Source organism: Onychomys torridus, chromosome X (genome assembly GCF_903995425.1).
Source record: "Onychomys torridus chromosome X, mOncTor1.1, whole genome shotgun sequence".
In the NCBI taxonomy this organism is placed as follows: Eukaryota; Metazoa; Chordata; class Mammalia; order Rodentia; family Cricetidae; genus Onychomys; species Onychomys torridus.
The window spans coordinates 107,398,658-107,423,717 of NC_050466.1; the positions used below are offsets into that span (position 1 = coordinate 107,398,658).

Here is a 25,060-nt window from a genome sequence, read left to right on the forward strand (position 1 = left end):
TTTGTTATATGTGTATATGTATATATTTTAGTAAGCTTCTACAGTAGTAGATTTACCTATGACTTTTTCAAAACCTCTTTAGTGTTAGTTATCCATACTCATATTCTCTCCCAAACACTCCTCTCCCAATTCCTCACCTTATTTAACCCCTCCTGTACTATTATGAAATCTTTGTACCATAGTATTCTATCTCCTATCTCTATAATCCTCTCACATATTCCCTTACTAACTTCATGGCCTCTATTTTTATTACTCTTTCATATTCCAAATGGAACACACAGAGCTGAAGATTCAAAACTAACATTCACAAAGGATATAAAACATGCAACATTTTTTCTTTCTCAATCTGGGTTACCTCACTCAGAATAACTATTTCCAGCTCCATTCTTTTCCTGTGTGTTTTATTATTTTATTCTTCTTAACATCTGAATAATACTTAAATATTTAAATGTACCGTATTTTCTTTATATATTTGCATGAGTTGCCTTTTGTGAATAGATCATCAGTGAACATAAATGAGAAGTTATCTCTCTAGAATGATATATAGTTATTTAGGTATATGTCCAATAGTGTATAGCTCACTTAAATGTAGATCTTTTTCTACCTTTTTGTGCAAGGTCCCCTCTGATTTTCATAGTGGCTACACTAGTTTGCACTCTCAATAGCAGTAAAGAAATGTTCCTATTTTGTCTACTAATACCATCATTTATCATTATAAAACAGTACAGTTCTGCAACAAAGCAAGCTTTCTGATCATTGTAATAGAACTAAGAGCCGTACATAAGCCCATAATCAAGTATCCAAAATACCAAAATTAAGTATCAAATAAATACCTGATTTTGAAAAAGAAGACTTCAGTACACACAAATTATATTTTCAAAGAACAGTGCTGATTAGTCTGGGTGTATACATGTAGGAAAATGCACTTTGTTCCTTTTCTGTCGCTCTACACAAATTTCAACTCCAAATAGACATGAACTTCAACATTAAACCTGACAGCTTGAATATAGTAGAGGAGAAAATACAGGATATGTTTGAACCCATGGTTACAAAAAGGACTTCTTAAAAAGAATCCTGACAGTGCAGACATTAAGTCCAACAATTAATAAATGGTTCCTTGCTGTGGCCAGAGCAGCTGTGAGCAACACATGGACCTGGAAAGGAGCATAATGATAGACAGAGATACAACATTCTGTTCACTTCAGGAATGAACCATTTTTGTTTCTCTACAACTACTTACATATCCTTCAGCTAGTTACTAAAGATAGCGTTACAAACAGAGCTTGAGCAAACAATCTCTGGACTCCCTTATCTGAGGTCTTCCTTCTGCACTTCCCCCAAGCTTGTGGTCTTGTTGCCTGAGGACATTCCTCCTAGGCCTTACTCATGGCTTCAGTTTTCCAGTGTCTGTAGCTTTCTGTGCTTAGGGCAACATCTGAGTCTGAGTTTGCGCCCAAGCAAGGAACTGCAGGTCATCAGGACTCCAATGGGGCCTCATGAACCTAAAAAGCTTTGGTACAGAAAAATACACCAGTATTTAAACAAAGAAACAGCCTACATAATGAGAAAAATAATTACCAACTAACATAAGAGGGGTAGTATCTAGAATATACAAAGCACTCAAAAAATTCAAAAAATTAAACATCAAGAAAACACCCTAATTTAACAAATGTGAGGTGTTCTTGAGCATAGAATTCTCAAAAAATGAAATAGAAATGGATGAGAAACATTTTTTAATATTCAACATCCTTTACCTTAAGAATAGTGTAAATTAAAACTATTTTGAGAATTCTTACTCCCATAAAAAAGACTAAGATAAAAAAGATAATGACATATCAAATTATTTTGATGTCAAATGCATTAATTTTTAAAGTGGAAAACTATTAATAATTATTCAAGGAACTAATAAAATTTATTAATGCGATATTTTAATCTGATGTAATTGATAAAGTTAATATGAAAAATATAGAATTGTGCTTATGATTGGAGTTTTCATATTAATACTACATAGACCATAAGGGTAGTAGATACAGATAGATCATAGAGATAGATGGAGATATAGATGATAGAGTGTTACATAGAGATAGATACAAATCATTTGGACCCAGGTACTAATATATTTGTAAATACAAGCATGAAAAATCCCTCATTTCCTGAGTTTTCTGTCATCTATAGTGAATACTTACTGAAAGAATGAAAAACATTTAGAACTTTCGGTGAAATAATAGATGTATATCTGATGTCATGGGCACAGAAATATCATCTAAGAGATGTAACGTGAAGTTGGATTTATCCAAAAGCAAATCAAACAATATGTATTTATATATGTAATATTATATAACAAGATATAAAATACATTTGGAATATTTATGTATTTTCCTTTTAATTATGTATATTGTCTCTTACAAATTCACTGATACACTTAGTAACTAGTCTATATGGAACCATAATTAAGTTGTCATTTTATGGATATGTCAATATTTAAAACAGTGTTTGTGGTACACAAGTTTCCTTTCGTAAATCTAACTTATAATGTGACCGGTAATGTTTCAACTTTTCAGTATTAAATATTAATTGAGAATTATATATTAATAATGTAAGCCAATTGACTTCTTGAAAGGCAGCCCAATGTAGACTATTAAAGTAGTTTATTTTGTTTATAAACTGGCAAAGGCTTCATTTAGGCCTTGAATTATAGAAAAATATATAGTGAGTATAATGGCCATGAGTGTCTATCTTGAATTTGATACTAATTGATATTATCTTGTGAAAATATAACAAGAATATTTTTTATGTTAAATATCTGAAGTATAGTGTTTCTACACCTCACAAAATACATTAGGTTAGGGGAAGCCATATGCTTAGTCAACTCTATAATGACTGATTTTGAAAAATCTTTTGTAGTTACTAGTCAAACTGAAAATTCAATTAAGTTGACTGTGTTGGTTAAGCAGCGGCACTTGTGACTGACTGCCACAGGCCGAGAGATGTGAGTGCTGGATATATCAGTGACAGAAGAATCAGGAGCCATGGTTACCTTTCTAGAGCTTTATAGGGAGAGAAAGGGAGGGAGGGAGGGAGGGAGAGAGAGAGAGAGAGAGAGAGAGAGTTCACAGAGGAGAGAGAATATGGAAGGAAAGGCGATACAAAAAGAGATCACAGAGAGAGAGCACTACTGCTTTTTAGGCTGGGACTTCTTTGCAGGATTAAAGATTTAATCCTTACAGAATGTACTCCAGTTCTAGGGGAGATGTGGACAAACATCTACTCATCTCAGGTAACAAAGGACAGGCCAAAGTAAAGTTATCACCAAATTTGGATTTGAGTCAATGGGCTGTATTGACATTACTTATAAAAGTGTGATTGAGGGGTTACTTATAGGACTAGATATGAAATCACTAAAATCTAGAGGTTAGAGGGTTTCTTTCTATATGTCTCTGTTGGTCTCTGCCTCCTCCTGGCCTCTCAGCTGGTCTCCACTTACTTTATTTTTTTTTTCAGGCTGTTTGGCCTGTCTTTGTCTCTTTTAGGCAGTTAGGCTTATCTGATCATTTCTTAAGGATTCTACTTGGGGAGGGAGTGACCTAATGAATCTGGACTTCCTGAATCCTGTGTTTACTTCTAGAGCTTAAAGAGCTTCTTTTCAGGATAGAATGTTTCACCTCTCTTTTAAATATACTGTGTGTTAATGAGCTCCCTTGAAGGATCAAATATTCCACCTTCTTTTGAATATCCTGTGTCTTACTTAGCTTTCCTTCAAGGTTGAGTTTCATCTTGCAGAAAATCGTTACACAATAGTCAACAGAATTATTTTTTTCTTTTTATAGTACTACTGATAGCATGATTGTTAATGCATCTTAATTATGCAATTAATTACTTTTGAATAATTGCTTCTACTCAGATAATTTATTTTCCTATGCCATTTGCAAACATAAAAATATATTTTGTCATTTGAAACTGTCTATAGACTTATTGCATTCTAATCCATAAATTGAATATCATTTTACCTGGATAAACATTTCTTCTTAAAGACATTTGTTATTAGAAAGTCTCAAAAACTTTGAGTTTTTTGAATTAAGATCATTAAGTTAATATTTTTAAGATTTTTTTTTCTAATTTTATGTGCATGAATTTTTTTCCTGTATGTGTTTAAGTACACTGAGTACATTTCTAGTGTCTGCAGAAGACAGAAGTGTGTGCTGGACCTCCTGAAACTGGAATTAAGAACAATTGTGACCCAACATGTGTTGTCTGGGAATGAGATCCAGGTTCTGCGAAAGAGCAACTAGTGTTCTTAACCACTGAGCCATCTCTATATGCCCAATTTTAAAAATCATTTCTGTATTTCTGTATATCTTTATAGTAACTAAATTCTTCATTTGGATTATATGAATAATTACGAATTGTATTTTCCCTGATATAAAATTCATACAAATTACTTATATTTTCTGGGCAAAATAGGGTCTCGTAATGCTATATATGCATGACTAAAGGGTCTCATTTTTACAAATGAATGGGTTTTCTGCAAATTTTTAGATTTCATTATTGTTTCCATGAACATTATATTCAGTAAAATGATACACTTGCTTTGTGTGTTTTAAATGGTACTCAATTGAGTATTTTAATAAGTAGCAAATATTTAATGGAAAACAATTAGAAAATGAATGTATATTTATTTAAAAATTGCTTGGCAAACTACTAAGTTCATATATGGAGACAATAAACAATCTAGTGGAAAAGATGCAGTTCTATCGGAAAAAAAGTTTTGTTAGAGTTTATTAAAGCAGATTAGAATATATTATATTATATAGAATTTTAGTTTGTTTTTATCTCTATTAATGTTTGAAAATCCTCAATAAAATTGAAACTATGGGCTGAAAATTTGTTATGTCTTAACAAACTCCCATAATGTTTTTTTTTCTTTTTTAGTATTTAATTTAGTTATATAATTTTGTTTCAATTTTTTTGAGAAAGAAGTGCATGTAGAACTTCAATTTAATTCAGCTAAAACTAAAGAACATCTGTTTGGGGCACATTTTTTTTTTCCAGTAATGCTGTGGATATCATTCTGTATAAATAAAGTGCTGATTGGCCAGTAGCCAGGCAGGAAGGATAGGGTAGGCAGGACAAGAAAGAGGAGAAGGCTGGGAACAGGAAGACTGGGAGGGGCCACTGCCAGCTGATGCCATGAGAAGCAACATGTAAAGACACTGGTAAGCCACAAGCCATGTGGCAAAGTATGGATTAATAGAAATGGATTAATTTAAGATAGAAAAAGTAGATAAGAAGAAGTCTGCCACGGCCATACAGATTATAAACAATATAAGTCTCTGTGTGCTTTCTTGGTTAGGTCTGAGGGACTGTGGGACTGGCGGGTAAGAGAGATTTGTCCTGACTGGGCCAGGCAGGAAAACTCTAACTACACAGTAAGATATAACCATACAAGATGAAGGAACAATAGTATAATCTCTGCATAATGCAGAAGAGGAACTTGAACAAAGTATGACAGGGTTGTTGCTAAGGGATAGGAAAACCATGGTGTTACAATGTTTTGTCTGAGAGTAAAGGGCAGTAGAGGACTAGATAGAACTGGCATATGTTCTAAATAAATGTACAAGTTGTTTATGATTATATGTCTAGTATAAATTCCAGTCAATTTCTTAGCAATATTAATCTGCAGATGTAAGCTCATTTCTACATAGATATCCCTTTTTGACTAGAAGAAATGCTAACATTTTATGTCTGAAGAAGCTAAGAATGTTAGAGATTAATACCTAGGAATTCAAGGAAATGCAGACACAAATTTACAGTGTATAAAAGATTTATATCTTCTTCCTTGTTATATAAAAAGTAGATCTTAGGCAATATTTTATCTCTTAGTGACATGCTTTCCTTTTATAAGTATGAAAAATATAATATTTATATTTTGAGCATCCAAAGAGCCATTACCTTGAATCTCTGTCTTTTAATCATGAAGTGTAGATGATTTCTAAGGCAGAAAGCATTTGGTTTATTCAAGAAACCTTTTAACATGTCTTGTGTACTCAGTTAATCTGTCAGGCTGATAAAATAAGTCCTTCATAGACCTTCTTCTTCCTGTGCATATAAGCTTTTATTTAATTTAGTTTGCAATAGCTTGCTTCTACTTTTCATTTCCACTTCATATTTGTGGCATTGTCTTTTATGCTTTGTTTTTTGCTGACATGAAATATTTATTAACATATCATCTAAGAATACCAGTTCCCTGCAGTACATACCAAATATGTCTCACCACATGGAAAATGTCTCTCCTTGTTTATCTCTAAAAATCTATAGCCAGTTTCCCATATATTTGTTTTAGCCACTGGTATTTAAAATGTAAAGTTAAATAATTCTGTGGACAGCAGTTATGCAAAGACACTTTCATTAACAATAAATTTTAAATTAATTTATGTCTAACTAAAATTATATGTACAATTGTTTGTATATCCAGCAAACAGATTTGAATATGTTTTTTCTCATTATATTTATAATGGAAAAATAAATGTTTTAGACTCGTTTTTGGAGAGAAAAACACTATAATATCTTAAATTGGTTTAAAAATAACATTCACAAGACAAACTATATTTGAGATTTAGTCTATCATTTTTCTGTTACTCATATGCATCTATTTAAATTGATAATTAAGAAAACAAAAAGCTTTCAATAAATCTACCTCAATGTATTTTTCATTTTGCATAGATTTTAACATTAAATTAACAGAACATTGCTTTGAGGAAACTATGTCCCATTTGTAATAGTGAAAGTTGTTGAAAGTTCTCAAAATTTTTGCAGACTATTTCTAAGTATGCATTCATATGTAAACAAATATACTTTGAAATAGTAGACTTGAAATAGGTTATTTGGGAAATAGTAATTATATTATGTATTTACTTTGTTGTTTTGCTATATTATATGCTACAAATAATGCAATAAATATAATTATGCTGTTTTATAATAATATATATAAATGTAGTTTTATATAATATATTAGAAATAAATCTTTCTAAAATGAAATCTCTTTGTCCTCAAACTGTACTCTAAACTGTGTGCAGATTCTAATGTTTTAGCAAGTTGTATCAGATGTACTTCCACCAGTAATTGACAACTTCAAATTATGTGACACACTCTCTCTCTAATACTGTGTCAACTTACATTACCAAAATGTTTAATTACCTACTGTTTTCTTTATATCAAAAAACATTTTAAAGGCAGCATGTGATAGAATAAAGATGTTGATGAAAATAAGATGTAAATGTTCAATTATTTCAATTCTAAATATAAAGTCATTTTTGAAAGATTTATTATAGTGTGTGCCTCTAAACATATTTAAGATTTGTCCCAATACTTTTCAATGAGCACAAACCAAAAAGATTTACTAACAATGCATCCAAAGTTCCTAATATTGGAGAAAATTATTAAAGGAAAATAGTAATTTAAATGGTTTAGTCATATACAGATTTTACATTTTCAGGTTTGAAGTATATATTTTGTCTTCATTCAACTATACAAAAGAATATGCTTAAAAATCAATCTCTCTGTGGACTTAAAGATCAGATATGGAAACTAAGTCCTATTTTAACAACATCTTAAGTTAGAATTCATCCACTGAAGAACAGATTGAATATTAAAAGCTGTGAAAAGGTTGAGATCTGTAATTGTTTAAAACATTTGGATTAGCGTGGAAACAGGTTTTAAAAATATTGATTTAATAATAATTTTTTTCCAAGTTAAAAAAATGAATCTAGCTCTTTAAGATTTGCTCTTGAAATTTCTCAAATTTGTTAACATTTGCATATTATCAAAGCTGTTTCATGTGCTTTTCCAAACAGCACTGTCATTGCCTCAATTGTCTTTTAGTAGAATATAAAATAATTTATGTTTTCACATTATTTGATTTGAAAAATTCAGTTTTTCAGATTTACTGTAAATTTAGATTCTCTTTGGAAATAAGAAAAATGTTTACAAAAGAGAGAAAATTATCTAGTGAGTGTCTATGTTAACCAAGAAAAATTGAAGATTTCACCAATTGATTAATGAAGTCATATTCTTTGAAGAAAAATAGTAGTTAAATAATATAGTCACATTATCTTATTCTTTTCTATAATGAATTCAGTTCTGTGCATCCCAGAATTATTCCTTTAATTAAAAATTTAAAAAAAAATCAGATTTTCTAAGTTTCCTCCATATGGCTTTGAATCATTAAAAATATTAAGGCTAAACTTTTGAAGCTGATTATTTTGTCTTACCATTTTTTTTAGGTTTCAAGAGAGGACTATTCTGTTTCTTTCCAAATATAGCTAATTGCTGATTACTGTTTTGAGTAGATGTTATCATTTTTTTGCCATAAACACTATTTTAATTCACAAGCTATGTTATTTTCTTCATTTCCTTTCAGTTGTTATGTGAAATGATAAATTATATTTGTATTTGTAGATGTTGATGTTTCCTAAAATACTAATAAAAACATTGGTATCTTGATACTACTTGCTATAAAGATGTTTGGAAATGCATGTTCTCATCTCTTGGATTTTTTTTTCTGTAATTATACATTATATCTTGACCACAGTTTTTCCTAGCTACACTCTTCCCAGTCCTCTGTCCCCTAATTCTCCTCTTTCCTATTTCTCTCTGCTCCCAGATCTAATCCTCCTCGATTTCCCTTTAAAAAAAAGCAGGCCCCAGGATATCAATGTAACATGGCATAGCAAGTCACAATGAGACTAGGTACAAAAACTGGACAGGGATGGCACATTCCTTTCATCCCAGCATTCAGAAAGCAGAGGCAGGCAAATCTCTTAGTTTACGGCTAACCTGGTCTACAGAGTAAGTTCTGGGAGACTAGGCACAAGTCCTCATAATAGGACTAGTTAAGGCAACCCAGTAAAAGGAAAAGTGTTCCAAACTTTTCAGAGACACACCCACTTCCACTTTTAAGAGTCCCATAAAAACCCTAAGCTAAATAACCAACATATATATATATATATATATATATATATATATATATATATATATATATATATACCCACATACATATATACATATATAAAGGACCTAGCCACAGACCCATGCATGCTTTGTGATTGCTGCTTCAGTTTCTATGAACCCCTAGGAGCCCTGCTCAGTTGATTCTGTGGGCCATATTCTCCAGGTGTGCTAGACCCTTCTGACTCATGCAATCCTCCCCTTAACTTGCTGGGTTCCCTTGGCTCTGCCTAGTGTTTGGCTGTGGATTTCTGCATCTATTTCCATCAGTTGTTGGATACTGCCTCTCTGATGACAGTTATCTAGGCACTGAACTGATCTGAGTTGAGCAGAATATCATTAGTCATCATTTCATTGAATTTTCCCCCCAGTTGTCTTAGGATTTCTGTGGCTATAAAGAGACACCATGGCCAATGTTATGCCCAGATTGCAGGGACTCCAAAAAATCGACCACAGAAACCAAATCCCACATGTAAAAGCAAAGAGCCTTTATTCTTTTTTCAAGCTCAAGCTTGGTCTCTTTGTCTGACATAGTTGTGAGAACAGAGAGACCTGGGTCCAGACATGGTAGGGTTTTTATCATTGTAGAGCTTAGAATGAGGGGATTTCCAGGGTTCAAGACCTTGATTGGCTGACATTTGTCTAAGTGTATCTCAGAAAAAATGGAGAAATAGGTGTGTGCTAGGCTCAGGGGTATCTGGCCATCTTATCTAACCTTATCTAATGATTGAAATGTTTGAGATGTCAGGTACTTCCCCAACCCTAGGAGGATCTTTGGGTGATGTCAGTTTATGGCTTTTCCTGGATCCCAGGATTGCCTACCAGTAAGTCTGTCATGGCAGCTGCAAGCTCAAGCTTTTTTTTTTTTTTTTTTTTTTTTGATCCTCCCAGCTATGGAAACTCTGATAAAGGGAAAATACTTCATTTTGGTTCCTTAAATTTTCAGAGGTTTAGTTCAGAAGTTTAAAATATCATTGTGGTGCAACATGGTGGCATGTAGGCAGACATGGTGCTGGAGTAGGAGCTGAGATTGTAGAAGAAGCTGCATCTTTAATGCAGAGGTGACAGGAAGAAAGTGACATACTGGGGATAGCTTGAGCATATATGAGACCTCAAAACCTACCTCCATGGTGACATACTGCCTCCAACAAAGCCATACCTACTCCAACAAATCTACAACTCCCAATAGTCCATTCCTTATGAGGTTATGTGGGCCAATTACATTCAAGTTACCACATTCCACTCCATGCCCCCATTAGCTTTTAATAATATCATGATGCAAATGTATTTATTTCAAAGTCAAAAGTCCCCATAATCTATCACAGCCTTAATAATGTTTTAAAGTTCAAAGTCTCTTCATGAAATCTCTAAACTATAATCTATAAAATCAAAATTAAAATCCAGATCACATACTTCAAACTTATAACGGCACAGCACAGGATATACCTTACCATTCCAAAGCATAGGGAAGGGAAAATAGTAAAGAAATATTGGACCCAAGCAAGACCATAAACCAGCTAGTCAGACTCCAAACTCTGCATCTCTATGTCTGATGTCAAAATGCTCTTCAGATCTCCAACTCCTTTCAGCTTTGTTGACTGAAACATACTTTTTTCTCTTGTGCTGGTTCCACTCCCTGTTAACAGCTTTCCTTGGCAGGTATCCTACCTCTCTAGAATTTTCAACATTGGGGTCTCAAAGGCAATCCAGGCTTCTACTTTACTGCTTCACATAATGTCCTCTCTAGGCCTCCAGTCAGAGACACCCCTGAAAATAGCTTGGTCTTAGAGGCTTTCCTTAGTCTCAGAGGCAAATTCCCTAGCCCCTTTCTTCTATCCTTAACTCCAGAACCACATGGCTGAAGATACCAAGTTCTGCTGCTTGCTGGGGTTGGACCATGGCAATTACATCTTACATCTTTCAATTACAATTACATATTGATCATTTAATTACATTTTCAGCAGCGTTCTGCTTCCCATGGTTTTCTATACTACCTAAACTTGGCTGTCCTTGAACTTGCTCTGTAGACCAGGCTGACCTGAAACTCAGAAGTTCACCAGCCTCTGCCTTCTGAGTGCTGGGATTAAGGTCATTACCACCACACCTGGCTCTACACTTTTCTTTAATCTCTTTTGACAATTTGAAAACTTAGCTAGGTAGCATCTTGCCCTGAGGTTACCTCACCATTTATCCCACTTCTCAATTTGTTTATCTCCTTGCACACAGGACTTACCTGCATTCAACTTTCTAGTGCTCCTTTTCTCCTCAAATTTTATATTTTGTAATTTACCCGGCTCAGCTTGCTCATTTCCATTGCAAATCTTCATTAGCCTTACCACTAATAACCACATAACAGTCTATACTAGCTTTTTTGAGATTTCCTCTGTCAAAGGAATTATTCCTGAACTCTTCACTTTAGCCTCTGGCAAACTTTTCAGACAAGGGTAAAAAGCAACCACTTTCTTCACAAAAATATCACAAGAATGATCTCCAGGCAACATAATAAAATTCTTCTCTTTGAGCAAGCTCCACACACTTCATATCATTTTTAGCACCATTGTATTCCATTTCCCTACTAGTATTTCTCATTAAGCAGTGCTTAAACCACTGCTTTCCTAACCCAAAGTACCAAATTCCTCCAAACAAAAATGTGATCAGGTCTATCACAGAAATATCCCAGTCTCTGGTACCAACTTCTGTCTTAGAGTTTCTGTTGCTGTGAAGAAATAGCATGACTACATCTAAGTCTTATGATGGAAAATCATTTAATTGGGGTGGCTTACATTTTCAGAGTTTTAGTCCATTAACATCATAGTGCAACATGGTGGCATGCAGGCAGACATGGTGATAGAGAAGGAGCTGAGAGTAGAGCTTGATTCAGAGGCAACAGGAAGGGGACAGAGACACTGTGCAGGTACAATGAGCACATATGAGACCTCAAAGCCTACCTCCACAGTGACATACTTCCTCCAATCATGCCCATCTACTCCAAAAAAGCCACATCTCTCAATAGTGTGATTCCCTATGAGCTTATGGGTTCAATTACATCCAAATTACCACACCAGTCCTATTTGCTTCTGTGTCTCTGTGCTGTCCAGCCTTTAGTTCCTGGCCATCAAGGCTGTCTCAGGCTTGGGCTCACTCTCTCATGGCATGAGTCTCAAGTTAGAGCTGTCGTTGCTTGGCCACTCCAGAAATTATGCACCACCATTACCCAAGCATACCATGGAGGCAGAACAGATTATAAATTGAAGGTTTTGTGTCTGGGATGGTGTCCCAGTATCACTGCTGAAAGACATGCCTGGTTATAGAAGATGACCAGCATAAGATAGCTTTCCAGAGCAAATGGTTTCTTTGACACCAAAGACATGCATTCAAATTCTAATTCCACTCTATATTGTTGTTTGAGTTTTGGAAAAGTCAATTTGTTTGTTCTAAACTTATTTCTTTATATGTGCTAAGGATGCTGAGCAGGGTAATACAATCCCTTGATACAATCTTAAGCAGTAATCTATTCCTAGTTCTCTTTCATATTACATCAGATATTTCTATTAAATATTGAATGTATAAATAGTAAAATTTGTGTAGTATAATAACATAACATGCATTTGTATTGTTCACATGATAAACTTAGAAATTTCTATGGACCCTGATCTTTGAGCTATACATTCATTTTTACTCTATTTTATGATTTATCTTTTGGATTTCTGAAGTGTGTAAACATTATATAACAAGTTCTTTTAAAGTGCTTCTGCCACAGCTGTTGAAAGAGTTTTCCTCAATAAAAGAGCAGAAAGTGCAGAAGATATCTGGGAGAGAAGCAAGATGTGAGAAATGAGGAAATGAGTTAATCTTAGGAATTTCTGTATATAGATTTGATCTACAGACATTTGATAGTATGCTATAGCATAGGTATGGTCAATCAAAATTTTGATAATGTGGGTAATAGTGGTTAGTTATTTCATGAAGTGAATTAAAAGTTTTTAGTGTTTTCATAATTAAAGGAAAACACTGAATTCATCTGTTTGCAGTCTTGAAATGAGTGCTTCTTTGAGGCCATATGCATCTAACATTTATGGAAAACAAATACAGAGAAACTTACAGTTTAAAAGGGATGAAGTACATGTATTTTCAACATTTCTTTCACAATAAATAGATGCTCCTTATATGAATGACCTTCTTCCAGTATTTGTGTTTGTAGTCTTAACCTTTCATACAATTTGAACAGAAAATCTGATTTGATCCCCGTTGCTTCTTGTTTGAAGTACTTGTACTCTAGAAAAGTTGTTAGTCATGAAATCAATATAAAAGATACAGGGGTGATTTGAACTATATGTCAAGAAGAATTAAATCTTTAGGGAAAATTTTTTACCATTTTTAAAATTAGCATTTTCAAAGATAACTAGATAATTAATATATTAATTCAGCATTCAAGTCTTTAAGTCTACAACTTTTTTTCACAGTTTTTATGCTACATTATGTGACCTTCAGTACTCACCTCTAAGAGGCTTGTCAGAAGAAAAATAAATGAACAACTTGTTTTCAAACGTTAGCTCATAAAAATTGAGAATATGCCATAGGTTTAACCTTGCATACATACTGATTCATTTACTTTTCCTCTATATTAGAAATTATTCTAAATTTTTAAATGTAATGTTTTAAGGATAACATATAATGCTATAAATGGTAATAAACACTTGTTTAAATATTATGTTTCAATTAACTCTATCATCAAACATGGTCAATTATTTATATAAAAATTCATTAAATTTTAATTTATTTCCAAAGAGATTTTATGGTATTTGTTTTAAAACTGCCTCCTTTAAAGTTATCTTTTTCTGTACTAAAACTTTTACATTCTAGAACAGCCCCATCTGTGATTACTTTATTGAAGTATTCAGAAATTATTAATTGATAAACTGACTAGTATTTGTGTACACCTTGCCCATTCTGTGATGACAACTGTTAGCTGGTTAAGGTTTTCTTTTGATATATAGCATATGGGAGCAATTTTGTTTTGCCATATGTCACTAAATGGACCTTTACAATGATTTGTGTTATCAGGTTTACTAGATCAAGATCTACTTCCTCCCACAATGCTCCACAGACAACCTAAAACTTTAGAACACATTGATGAAAATGACCTTCCTCAACAGAAGACTCATATCTAGAAGGATATAGTAGTAGCTGCATTTTGTTTCAGGCTATTCTATTGCATATAGAAAATGTAGCTATTTGTACTAGGATTATGACAATACATGTGCATAGTGTAATATACCATGTTGTGATATTATTCTTATGATAAACTATTAATATTTATATAATTTAATTAGGAGTTCCATTTTCTACCTTAAAATATGTGTTCCCTTAATTTTGAATTGCAGAAAGTCTATGTATTTCAATTGTTGCATTTAGGAAGTATTTATTTAAAGCATGCATTCAAAAATAAATTTTAAAACTTCAATTATAAAGGATTAGAATAACTACATGGTCGTATGTAGTCTAGGTATTCCATAGTATGTACAAGGCCATGAGTCTCATCACAAGTTCAGTGCAGTCAAACTAATCATGTATATCATCCTACAATTTTATATTATTGTTACATTTGTATAAGTAAAAATTATACCTGAATTATAAAACACTTCACAATTTGAAAACAGTCTTATTGTTAAAATCAATGTAAAAAAGTTAGTGAGAGGACTTGCTATGGAAAGTAAGCTTGGAACCAAACTTCAGTTACATTCCCAGAACCCACTCTCCTTGTGGAAGGAGAGACCTTACTTCTGCAAGTTGTCCTGCAACCATCTCACGTGATGTAGCCCATTTGTGCTGGGAACACACATGCACAGTCACCACAAAACGGAAAAAGGAAAGAAAATCACAACCTGCTACATTCAAATAATTTCTTAAACCAAATTTATATTAATAAATATATCCATCTTCACTATTATTTAAAATTATATTTACATTATAAATAAATAATGCTGTATACAAAATTGTTGATAAATATTTCATTTAATTACATTCATTAGGAAATTTTTTTATCCATTAATCATGTAAACTATAACATCTCAGAGGAAAAGTATCATGTTTATCTTTATACTAAACAATCTAAAACAAGCACTCAGGAGGCAGAGGCAGATGGATCTCAGTGAGTTTGAGGCCAGCTTGGTTTACAAAGTCAGTTCCAGGAAATCCAGAGCTGTTACATAGAGAAACTCTGTCTAGTAACACACACACACACATACAAACACACACACACACACACACACACACACACATACACACACACACACACACATATATATAATTTACAACAATGTAGATGATTTTCAAAAATGTGTATGACTAAATATTAATCTTATGCTAAGTATCATTCAAAAGAAACATTTCTTTTCTTCTTCAGTGTGTTACCATTAAATTGCATTACTTCTTTTTCAAATTTTTTTTATTATTATATTTGTGTTTCAACTTCACACATCAGCCATTGGTTTCCCATCCTCCCTGCTCCTGCCCCCCCCCCCACCCTTCCCCCATCCCCTCCCCTCCATTCCCATGTCCCCTGGGACTCATTTAAACATGGTGGATTCAGTACAGGCAGGTCCAGTCCCTTCCTTCCAGGCTGACAGAGGGCTGATATCCAGAATATATAAAGAACTCAAGAAATTGCATTACTTCTTAATGAAACACTTTGTTAGGGAAAATGAATGTGCTGTAATATACCAATGACACTGAAAAAAGCCACCAATCTTCTTTTATTAATTCATGTGATTGTATGAAAATACCACTTTCATATTTTCATGTGCATTTTTCATTTGTTTTTGACCTACTATTACTCTCTTATAATTTAATGTCTCATTTTAAACTACCTCAATTTTAGTTGAAGTATGTTTTATGCAATTTCATTCTGCTTGTATTTTAAGCTTTTATCCATTCATGAACATTTTAAAATATATATTAAAACACAGAAGTGATAAATAAGTAAGTTTTAGTGTAGATTTAAATTTTTCACAAATAATAAATTGGATAGTCATTCATACAGATTGATAGAAACCTAATATTTTATTAGTATAAATTATTTAGTTTAAATTTAGTCTTGATTACTTGTTCTTGAACATGATGTTACAGTATCTTTGAAAGAAAAGTAATTAAAAATTAATCCCTGTGTTTATCTAGAATATGATTATAATGTACTTGAATTGCCAACTTCTAATTGCGTGAAATAAAGTGTATGTTTAGTTATAAAAACCGCTATTGGAAAAAATTTTAAAAGTGTAATAACAATTCTACTGAACCACTGTCATGCTAGTGTCTATTGAGTTTTGGCAGTTATCTTTATTTTCATCACCAGAATTTGGATACAGAACACTCTAGATAAAACATACTGCTTTTTGCATGCTATGTTTCTAGTAGGAGGGTATATAAATGCAATTGACATTTTATTAGTTTACTGCATTTTTTAAATTTTTTTATTTTATTTATTTTTCTTTCTGGAGCTGAGGACCGAACCCAGGGCCTCGCACTTGCTAAGCAAGTGCTCTACCACTGAGCTAAATCCCTAACCCCGGTTTACTGTATTTTTGTTTCACAATCAATGAAGTTAGAAGTATACTGATTTCACACAAAATATTGAGCTCCTAAAAACTGGGTAAAAGTACATAGCCATTAGCTAAAGGAGCAATAATTGCTTGCTGAAAGTGTAACATATCAAATAGGTTTAGTTACATCCCAATAATGCAAACTACAGAAGACAAAATTAATGGATTTAAACCTTGTTTATATTAACATACTTTCTGTGAATGAAGTTGAGAATATAATGTAATATAATATAATTTATATATTATAATATATAATATGTTGGGAAGAAGAGAAAATATATATTGTTTAACTTTATACACATCTCTTTTTAGCTTTCATTCCTGGACTAAAGAAAGGTACAGTAGAGACAAATACAAAACTTCACTAAAATGCATGTTTCATTTCAAAATGAATTGTTTGTATTTGTTTTATGAATTTTTTATTCATTTCTCATAAACCCTTATAATTTTAACTGCTTGCTTCAGATAAGAAAAATGAACTGATATCTAAAAGAATATTACTTAAGTCTGTTATGTTGACTTTTTTAATGATTTTTTCCAATTTCTTTTTATCAATTTTTATGTAACAAAATTAATATAGTCATGTAGTCATTTATTTGACTTATAATAGTTGTTTCAGATTACCTATGGATTTAATTATTCCTTTCTTTCTCTGACCAGGTGAATATTTCAATATTTAAGTGAATATAAAAGATAGAATTTTATCTTTCAACATTTCTTTTCTAAATTGGCCTATAAATCTTTCATGTTATACACATGATTAACAAAATAGTCTAATTTTCCATGCTTGTAAATGTATGTAAGGTATACTTTTATCAATATTCATTATATAGATTATTTATGAAGCTGCACTAAGATAAGAATAAGAAACAGCCAACATTTTTAAACATGAAATTTAAGCAACCAGTTAAAAGATATATAATTTTAATTTTGTTCATAGAATTTAAAAATAGTATTGGATACTCTGAATGCCTCACATATATTTATGCTCATTTTCATTTCATATTTGAAAATGGTTTTCCTGTGATCTAAAACCTATAATTTATTTTGCTCTTAAAAATTTTAAAACTGTAATCAATAATGCACTGATATTTTGAGCAAACAGAAACCCTATTGTAGTTAGTTTTCCTGCCTGGCCCATTGTCAGGACAAATCTCTCTCACCCACCAGTCCCACAGTCACTCAGACCCAACCAAGTAAGCACACAGAGACTTATATTACTTACAAACTGTATGGCCATGGCAGGCTTCTTGTTATCTACTTCTTCTATCTTAAATTAACCCATTTCTATTAATTTATACTTTGCCACGTGGCCCGTGGCTTCCAGTACCTTATGTCTTTTTCTGTTATGGTGGTGGCTGGTAGGGTCCCTCCTTCCCCAGCCTTCCACTTCCCAGAATTCTCTCCTCTCTTATCCCACCTATACTTCCTGCCTGGCCACTGGCCAAACAGCATTTTATTTATACAGAGCAATATCCACAGCACCCTATCTTGAAAAACTCAAAAGGAAAACCCTTATCTTACAACCAACCTCATGTCCAGAATCTTTGTTTCCTTTTCTGCAATAAGATATTATTTTATGCATATGAAAATATGTGACAATTGTCTTTCTGTGCCTGACTTATTTTACTCAGCAATGTGTCTTGATAAACTCTACACAGATGTATAGTGGAATGAGAATTTGAATATAAGTCAGGACCACATGGATTCCACTGACAGTATTATGCCTGACTAGATGAGTATACTCAGTAAAGTCATTTAACATTAGAGAACCTATGTTTATCTGTTTCCTTTCTTTGCTTTTTTCCTTTCTTCCCTTCTGTCTCCTTTTCTTTTCCTCTCTTGCCTTCTTTCCCTCATAGCTCAGGCTGGCCTTGAACATAATATATACCTGAGTATTACCTTAAACTTCTGAAGGTGCTGAGAGTTCAGGCATATACTACAACACCTTATTTATGTAGTGCTAAAGAATGAAACCATTGCTATATGTATACTAGACAAGAACTCAACCAACTAAATAGATTCCCCAGATTAATTTTCTTAATTTTAAAGGTTGTAGTAAACATATGTCCCTGAAATATAATAATATTGTTAAAATACATAAAACTTGACATTATTTAGTATTTGTATATGTAATCAATTGTGTATTTTGTACAGCAAGCATTTGCCATTCTTGCCACACTTCCTGGTGTTTATTTTTATGAGATAGAAACTAAGGCAACCTAAAGTTGAATAATGTAGGACTTAAAGTCATAAAATTCAAAATTTCAATCCTGCATGTGACAATACCAATACTTAGAATTTTAAGACTTTTGTCAGTTCACTACTGAGCATTAGCTGCAACTAAATTAATTCTTCAAATTTTGTCTGAATAAATGTTGTATATTTAGTGTGTTCATTATATAGTTGAACTTAACTACATACTACATTCAAAAGCCACAGTATCTTTTATTCTTGTTTGTAAAATAATAGAATGTCATCTGGTTTGATTAAGTGTAGCCAATTTTTGCTGTCTGTAGTAATAAATTATTTTAGATGGTCTTTGGTACATTTTTGTGTTGTTCCTGCAGATAACCTACATATTTTGGGTCTCAATCATTGCTGAAGTGTTTCTTATATATCATCCAAGACGAATCTGTAATTATTTCTCATATAAAATGCTAAATTTGAGTCAATGACTCTTATTAAACAACAAGAATATGAGGAAATTACAAATTGAATTTAGGAGTGACAAGGAAATTAATTTTCTCTCTGCCACCTGAATTGGCTCACTTATTAAATACTTCATTGCTATGACTGTATAAACACAAAATATAATTCATCTCTATGAAGGGTAGGCATGTCTTTTCATAGAGTATCCCTTTTTCATAGGAAGGCATTGATGCAAATTTGTGTGCGTAATTTTTAAGTTACTAATTTATAATATGGGACATATAATTAATCTCTTCTATCTAATTTAGAATCTCCCTATATTATCATACTACAGACCAAATCAACTGAAGTTTAGCAGCTTTGTTTTTGGTTACAAACAGTCGACATAAATTGTCATAGAAAAATATTTGCAGAAGGAATTAAGTTTTATAAAGCATTAGGATGTGTAGCAGTCTAGTCATCTTGTTTTACATCTAGTATCCTCCTATGAGTGAGTACATACCATGACCCAGCTGTAGCACTCTTGGGCATATACCCAAGGAATGCTCAATCATACCACAAGGGCATTTGCTCAGCTATGTTCATATCAGCATTGTTTGTAACAGCCAGAACATGGAAACAACCTAGATGCCCTTCAACTGAATAATGGATAAAGAAAATATGGTACATATACACAATGGAGTACTATTCACCAGAGAAAAACAATGACATCATGAGGTTTGCAGGCAAATGGATGGATCTAGAAAAAATCATCCTGAATGAGGTAACCCAGACTTAGAAGGACAAACAGGGTATGCACTCACTCATCGAAGATACTAGATATAAAACAAAGATAGATAACTAGACTGCTACACAACTCCATGGAGGCTACCTAGAAAACGGGACCCTAGGAAAGATCCAGGAATCACCCAATGAGAGAGAAATGGATGAGATCTACATGACCAAACTGGATGAGAGTGGGAGAAATGAAGGGCAAGGTTTGAAGGAAGGGAGGCTTGGGGGAGCAGGAGATCCCAGCTGGATCAGGAACAGAAAGGGAGAACAAGGAATGGTAGACCATGATGAATGAGGACCACATGAGAACAGGAGTGGGCAGAGTGCTGGAGAGGTCCCCTGAGGTCCACAGTGATGCATCCTCTGTAGACTGTTGGCAGTGGTCCAGAGAAAGCCTGATCTGACCTAGTCTGATGATCAGATGGCCCTGAACACCCTGACGGTCAGGCTGACACTCTCATTTAGTGACTGATGGAAGTGGATGCAGACAACCTCAGCCAGGCCCCAGGTGGAGCTCCAGGTGTCCAGTTGTCGAGAAGGAGGAGGGACTGTGGGAGCATGAATTGTTGAGACCAAGATTGGAAAAAGCACGGGGACGAAAGGCCAGACAAATGGAAGCACATGAATTGTGAGCCAAAGGCTGTGGAGCCCCCAGCTGGATCAGGCCCTCTGGATAAGTGAGAGAGTTGAGTGGCTTTGACTGTTTAGGAGGCATCCAGGCTGTGGGACCTGGACCTGTCCTTAGTGCATGAGCTGGCTGTTTGGAACCTGGGACTTACACAGGGACACTTTGCTCAGCCTGGAAGGAGGGGACTGGACCTGCCTCTACTGAATCCACCAAGTTTAAATGAATCCCCAGGGGAGTCTTGGCCCTGAAGGAGATGGGAATGGAGGGGAGGGGATCGGGGGAAGGTTGGGTTGGGGGCAGGAGGGGGGAGGACAGGGGAACCCATAGCTGATATGTAAAATTAAAACACAAGTATAATAAAAAAATAGGGGAAAAATAAAGCATTAGGATTTTGGTATTTTTATCTAGTATAGTTTAACTCAGGTAATATAATGACAAGATAATTCTGCCATATTCATTTTATATTACATATTAACCAAGAGCTAGAAAAAATGTGTCTTCTAATAAAATTTGTTGCTTTTTAATGGTTTTTATAACAAAAGAAAATCAAAGCATATTTGAGACAATTTAACATACAAAAATAGACTAGAGAAGAAAACTAAGTTCATTTTGGAGACTTTTCATGTATTAAAGTCTAAGGTATTTGTAATTCTTTACTATTCTTATTGTGATAAAACTTTTAGTGGGGCATTGAATATATCCAGTTAAAAGAAAATGTTTTATTCAAACTTCATAGTTTGAATTTGTATCTTTAACTTTTAAAAACATGGATTTAAATGAAATAAGTAGCATTACTAATTGACATCTACATAATAGCACAATTTAAATGAGTCATAAACATTGTGAAAGTTCTAAATATGCCTCTAAAGTGTTTAAATCACTAAAAAGCATACACACAAAAACCCAAGAAATTAATAATAAATAAGGAACTTTGTCCAGGTAAATTATAGCTTTGAGTTTCTCCGGTCTCACCCAGCCCTGCAGTCCCATGTTTCTCCTAGCACTGTGGTCCCATAATCACTCAGAGGCTAGATATTAATTGCAAATTATATGGCCTGTTGGTCAGGCCTATTGTTAACTAGTTCTTATAACTTAACTCAACCCATTTCTATTACTCTATATGTTGCCATGTGGCTGTGGCATTACCAGTCTGCTGGCATCTTGTTCCTCCTTGGGTGGCAGCTGGTGTCTGTCCCGGCTCCACCCTTCTTTTTCTCATCTTCAGTTAGAATATCCCGCCTAACCTTATTCTGCCTTACCATTGGCCAAACAGCTTTATTTTTTAACCAATCAGAGCAACACATAGTCACAACATACGGAAAGACATCCCACAGCAGTTAAGTTTTGATTGAAGACCTGTAGCCAAAGAGTATTGAAATTTAGATTATATACTGTTATATATTTTCTCAACATAGTCATATGGAAATATAATGAGAGCTATTTTAAATTGGTTAGTGGTTGTAATTTTAAAGTTAAAAGACCTGGGTAGCAGTGGTGCATGCCTGTAATCCCAGCACTTAAAAGACAGAAGCAGGCAGATCTCTGTGAGTTTGAGGCCACCCTTGTCTACAAAGCAAATTCTAGGACAGCCAGAGCTGTTACACAGAGAAACCCTGTCTCACAAAGAAAGTAAAAAGAAATAGGCAAAGTTAATTTTGTAAAATATTTAACAAAATGTATCCTAAATGTTACCGTCCTAACACATAACTAATTTAAAAACTATAAATGGGAGATGTTTCCATTCTCTCTCACAGTACATATTGCAGGTATGTGATTTATGAATGGAAACTTTTCTATTTCAATCAGTCATATTTTGTGTTAGAATAGACATTTGTGGCTAACAGACACTAAATTAGTTTTGCATTGTTCTAATAGACTAAAGGATATACTTTGAGTTTGGGATTGGCACACACTGTTTTTTAAAATTTATTTTATAATTTAATTTATTTTATATATCATCCGTGAATACCCCCCCGTCCTCCCCCGCCCTGCCATCCTCCCAACCCACCCCCATTTCCATCTCCTCCAGGGCAAGGATTCTCTTGGGGATTCAACTCAGACTGGTAGATTCAGTCAAGGCAGGTCAAGTCCCCTCCTCCCTTCACCCAGGATAAGCAAAGCGTCCCTGCATAGGCCCCAGGCACCAGACAGCCAGCTCATGCACTAAGGACAGGTCCTGGTCCTGGTTCCTGGGGGCCTCCCAAACAGTTCAAGCTAATCAACTGTCTCACTTATCCAGAGGGCTTGATCCAGTTGGGGCCTCCTCAGCTATTGGTTCATAGTTCATGTGTTTTCACTAGTTTGGCTGTTTCTACCTGTGCTTTTTCTAATAATGGTCTCAACAATTCATGCTCATAGAATCCCTCTTCTTTCTCACCCATTGGACTCCTGGAGCTCCACCTGGGGCCTGGTCATAGATCGCTGCATCTGCTTCCATCAGTTATTGAATGAGAGTTCTACCATGACAGTTAGGGTGTTTGGCCATCTGATCACCAGAGTAAGTCAGTTTGGGCTTTCTCTCAACCATTGCCAGTAGTCTATTGTGGAAGTATCTTTGTGGATTTCTGGGGACCTCTCTAGCACTTTGCTTCTTCCTATTCCCATGGGGTCTTCATTTACCATGGTCTCTGTTTCCATGTTCTTGATCTCTGCTCTGTTGTTGATCCAGCTGGGATCTCCTGCTCCCTTAAGCTCTCTTTCCCTTGACCCTTGCCCTTCATTATCCCCCACCTCAAGTCCAGTCTTCTCATGTAGATATCATCCATTTCTCTGTCATTGAGTGATCCCTGTGTCTTTCTTAGGGTCCTCTTTACTAGGTAGCCTCCCTGTAGTTGTGAGTAGCAGTCTAGTCATCCTTTGCTTTACATCTAGTATCCACCTATGAGTGAGTACATACCATGTTTGTCTTTCTGAGTCTAGGTTACCTCACTCAGGATGATTTTTTTTTTCTAGGTCCATCCATTTGCCTGCAAACCTCATGATGTCATTGTTTTTCTCTGGTGAATAGTACTCCATTGTGTATATGAACCACATTTTATTTATCCATTTTTCAGTTGAAGGGCATCTAGGTTGTTTCCAGGTTCTGGCTATTACAAACAATGCTGATATGAACAGAGCTGAGCATGTGCCCTTATAGTATGATTGAGCATTCCTTGGGTATATGCCCAAGAGTGGTATAGATGGGTCTTGGGGGAGATTGATTCCCAATTTTCTAAGAAAGTGCCATGTTGATTTGCAAAGTGGCTGTACAAGCTTACATTCCCACTAACAATGGAGGAGTGTTCCTCTTGCTCCACATCCTCTCCATCATAAACTTTCTTTGGTGTTTTGGATCTTAGCCATTCTAAAGGGTGTAAGATAGTATCTCAAAGTCATTTTGATTTACATTTTCCTGATGATTAGGGATGTTGAGAAATTCCTTAAATGTGTTTCATCCATTTGAACTCTGTCTGTTGAGAATTCTGTTTAGCTCTATAGCCCATTCCTTAATTGGACTGTTGGGCATTTTGATGTCTAATTTCTTGAGCTCTTTATATTCTGGACATCAGCCCTCTGTCAGATGTGGGGTTGGTGAAGATCTTTTCCCATTCTGTAGGCTGTCGCTTTGTCTTGTTGTCTGTGTCCTTTGCTCTACAAAAGCTTCTCAGTTTCAAGAGGTCCCGTTGATTAATTATTTCTCTCTGTGTCTGTGCTACTGGTGTTATATTTAGGAAGTGATCTCCAGTGCCCATGTGTTCAAGCCTACTTCCTACTTTCTTCTCTATGAGGTTCAGAGTAACTGGATTTATGATGAGGTCTTTGATCCACTTTGACTTAAGTTTTGTGCGTGGTGACAGATATGGGTCAATTTGCAGCCTTCTACATGTTGACATCCAGTTATGCCAGCACGATTTGTTGAAGATGGTTTCTTTTTTTCCATTCTACAGTTTTGGTTTCTTTGTCAAAAATTATATGTTCATAGGTATGCGATTAATGTCAGGTTCTTCAATATATATATAATATTGACGGACTTTTGTATGTTGAACCACCCTTGCATCCCTGGGATGAAGCCTATTTGATCATGGTGGATAATTGTTTTGATGTGCTCTTGGAGTTTGCCAGTACTTTATTAAGCAAATGGTGCTAAGTTTTATTTATTTTTTTTTATCTTTTCTCCATGACCCTGCCTATCCATGCTGACAAAACAAGTACCACATGTGCGACACTAAGGTTGGCTTTGGCTTGAGGAATTTTTGTTTGTTTGTTTGTTAGCTCCTCTAGATCACAACTTCTGTGTTCTCAGCCAGAGGAAATACCTCTAAGATTTCATGTCAGTTATGCTGTTCTTTTTTGTTGTTTTTTGTTTTTGTTTGTTTTTGTCTTTTTTTGTTGTTGTTGTATGCTTTGAGACAGAGTTTCTCTGTGT

The 25,060-nt window shown here is 34.3% G+C and overlaps 1 protein-coding gene across 1 annotated transcript in view; it reads left to right on the top strand.

The window, feature by feature from the left end:
• The window catches only part of Pcdh11x (protocadherin 11 X-linked), a 584,720-nt gene that overhangs the window by 480,313 nt on the left and 79,347 nt on the right, over positions 1 to 25,060 (top strand). The window contains exon 6 of the mRNA XM_036174137.1: positions 16,914 to 16,937. Within this exon, the coding sequence (XP_036030030.1) occupies positions 16,914 to 16,937 (24 nt within the window). The remainder of the gene's footprint in view (positions 1 to 16,913; positions 16,938 to 25,060) is intronic.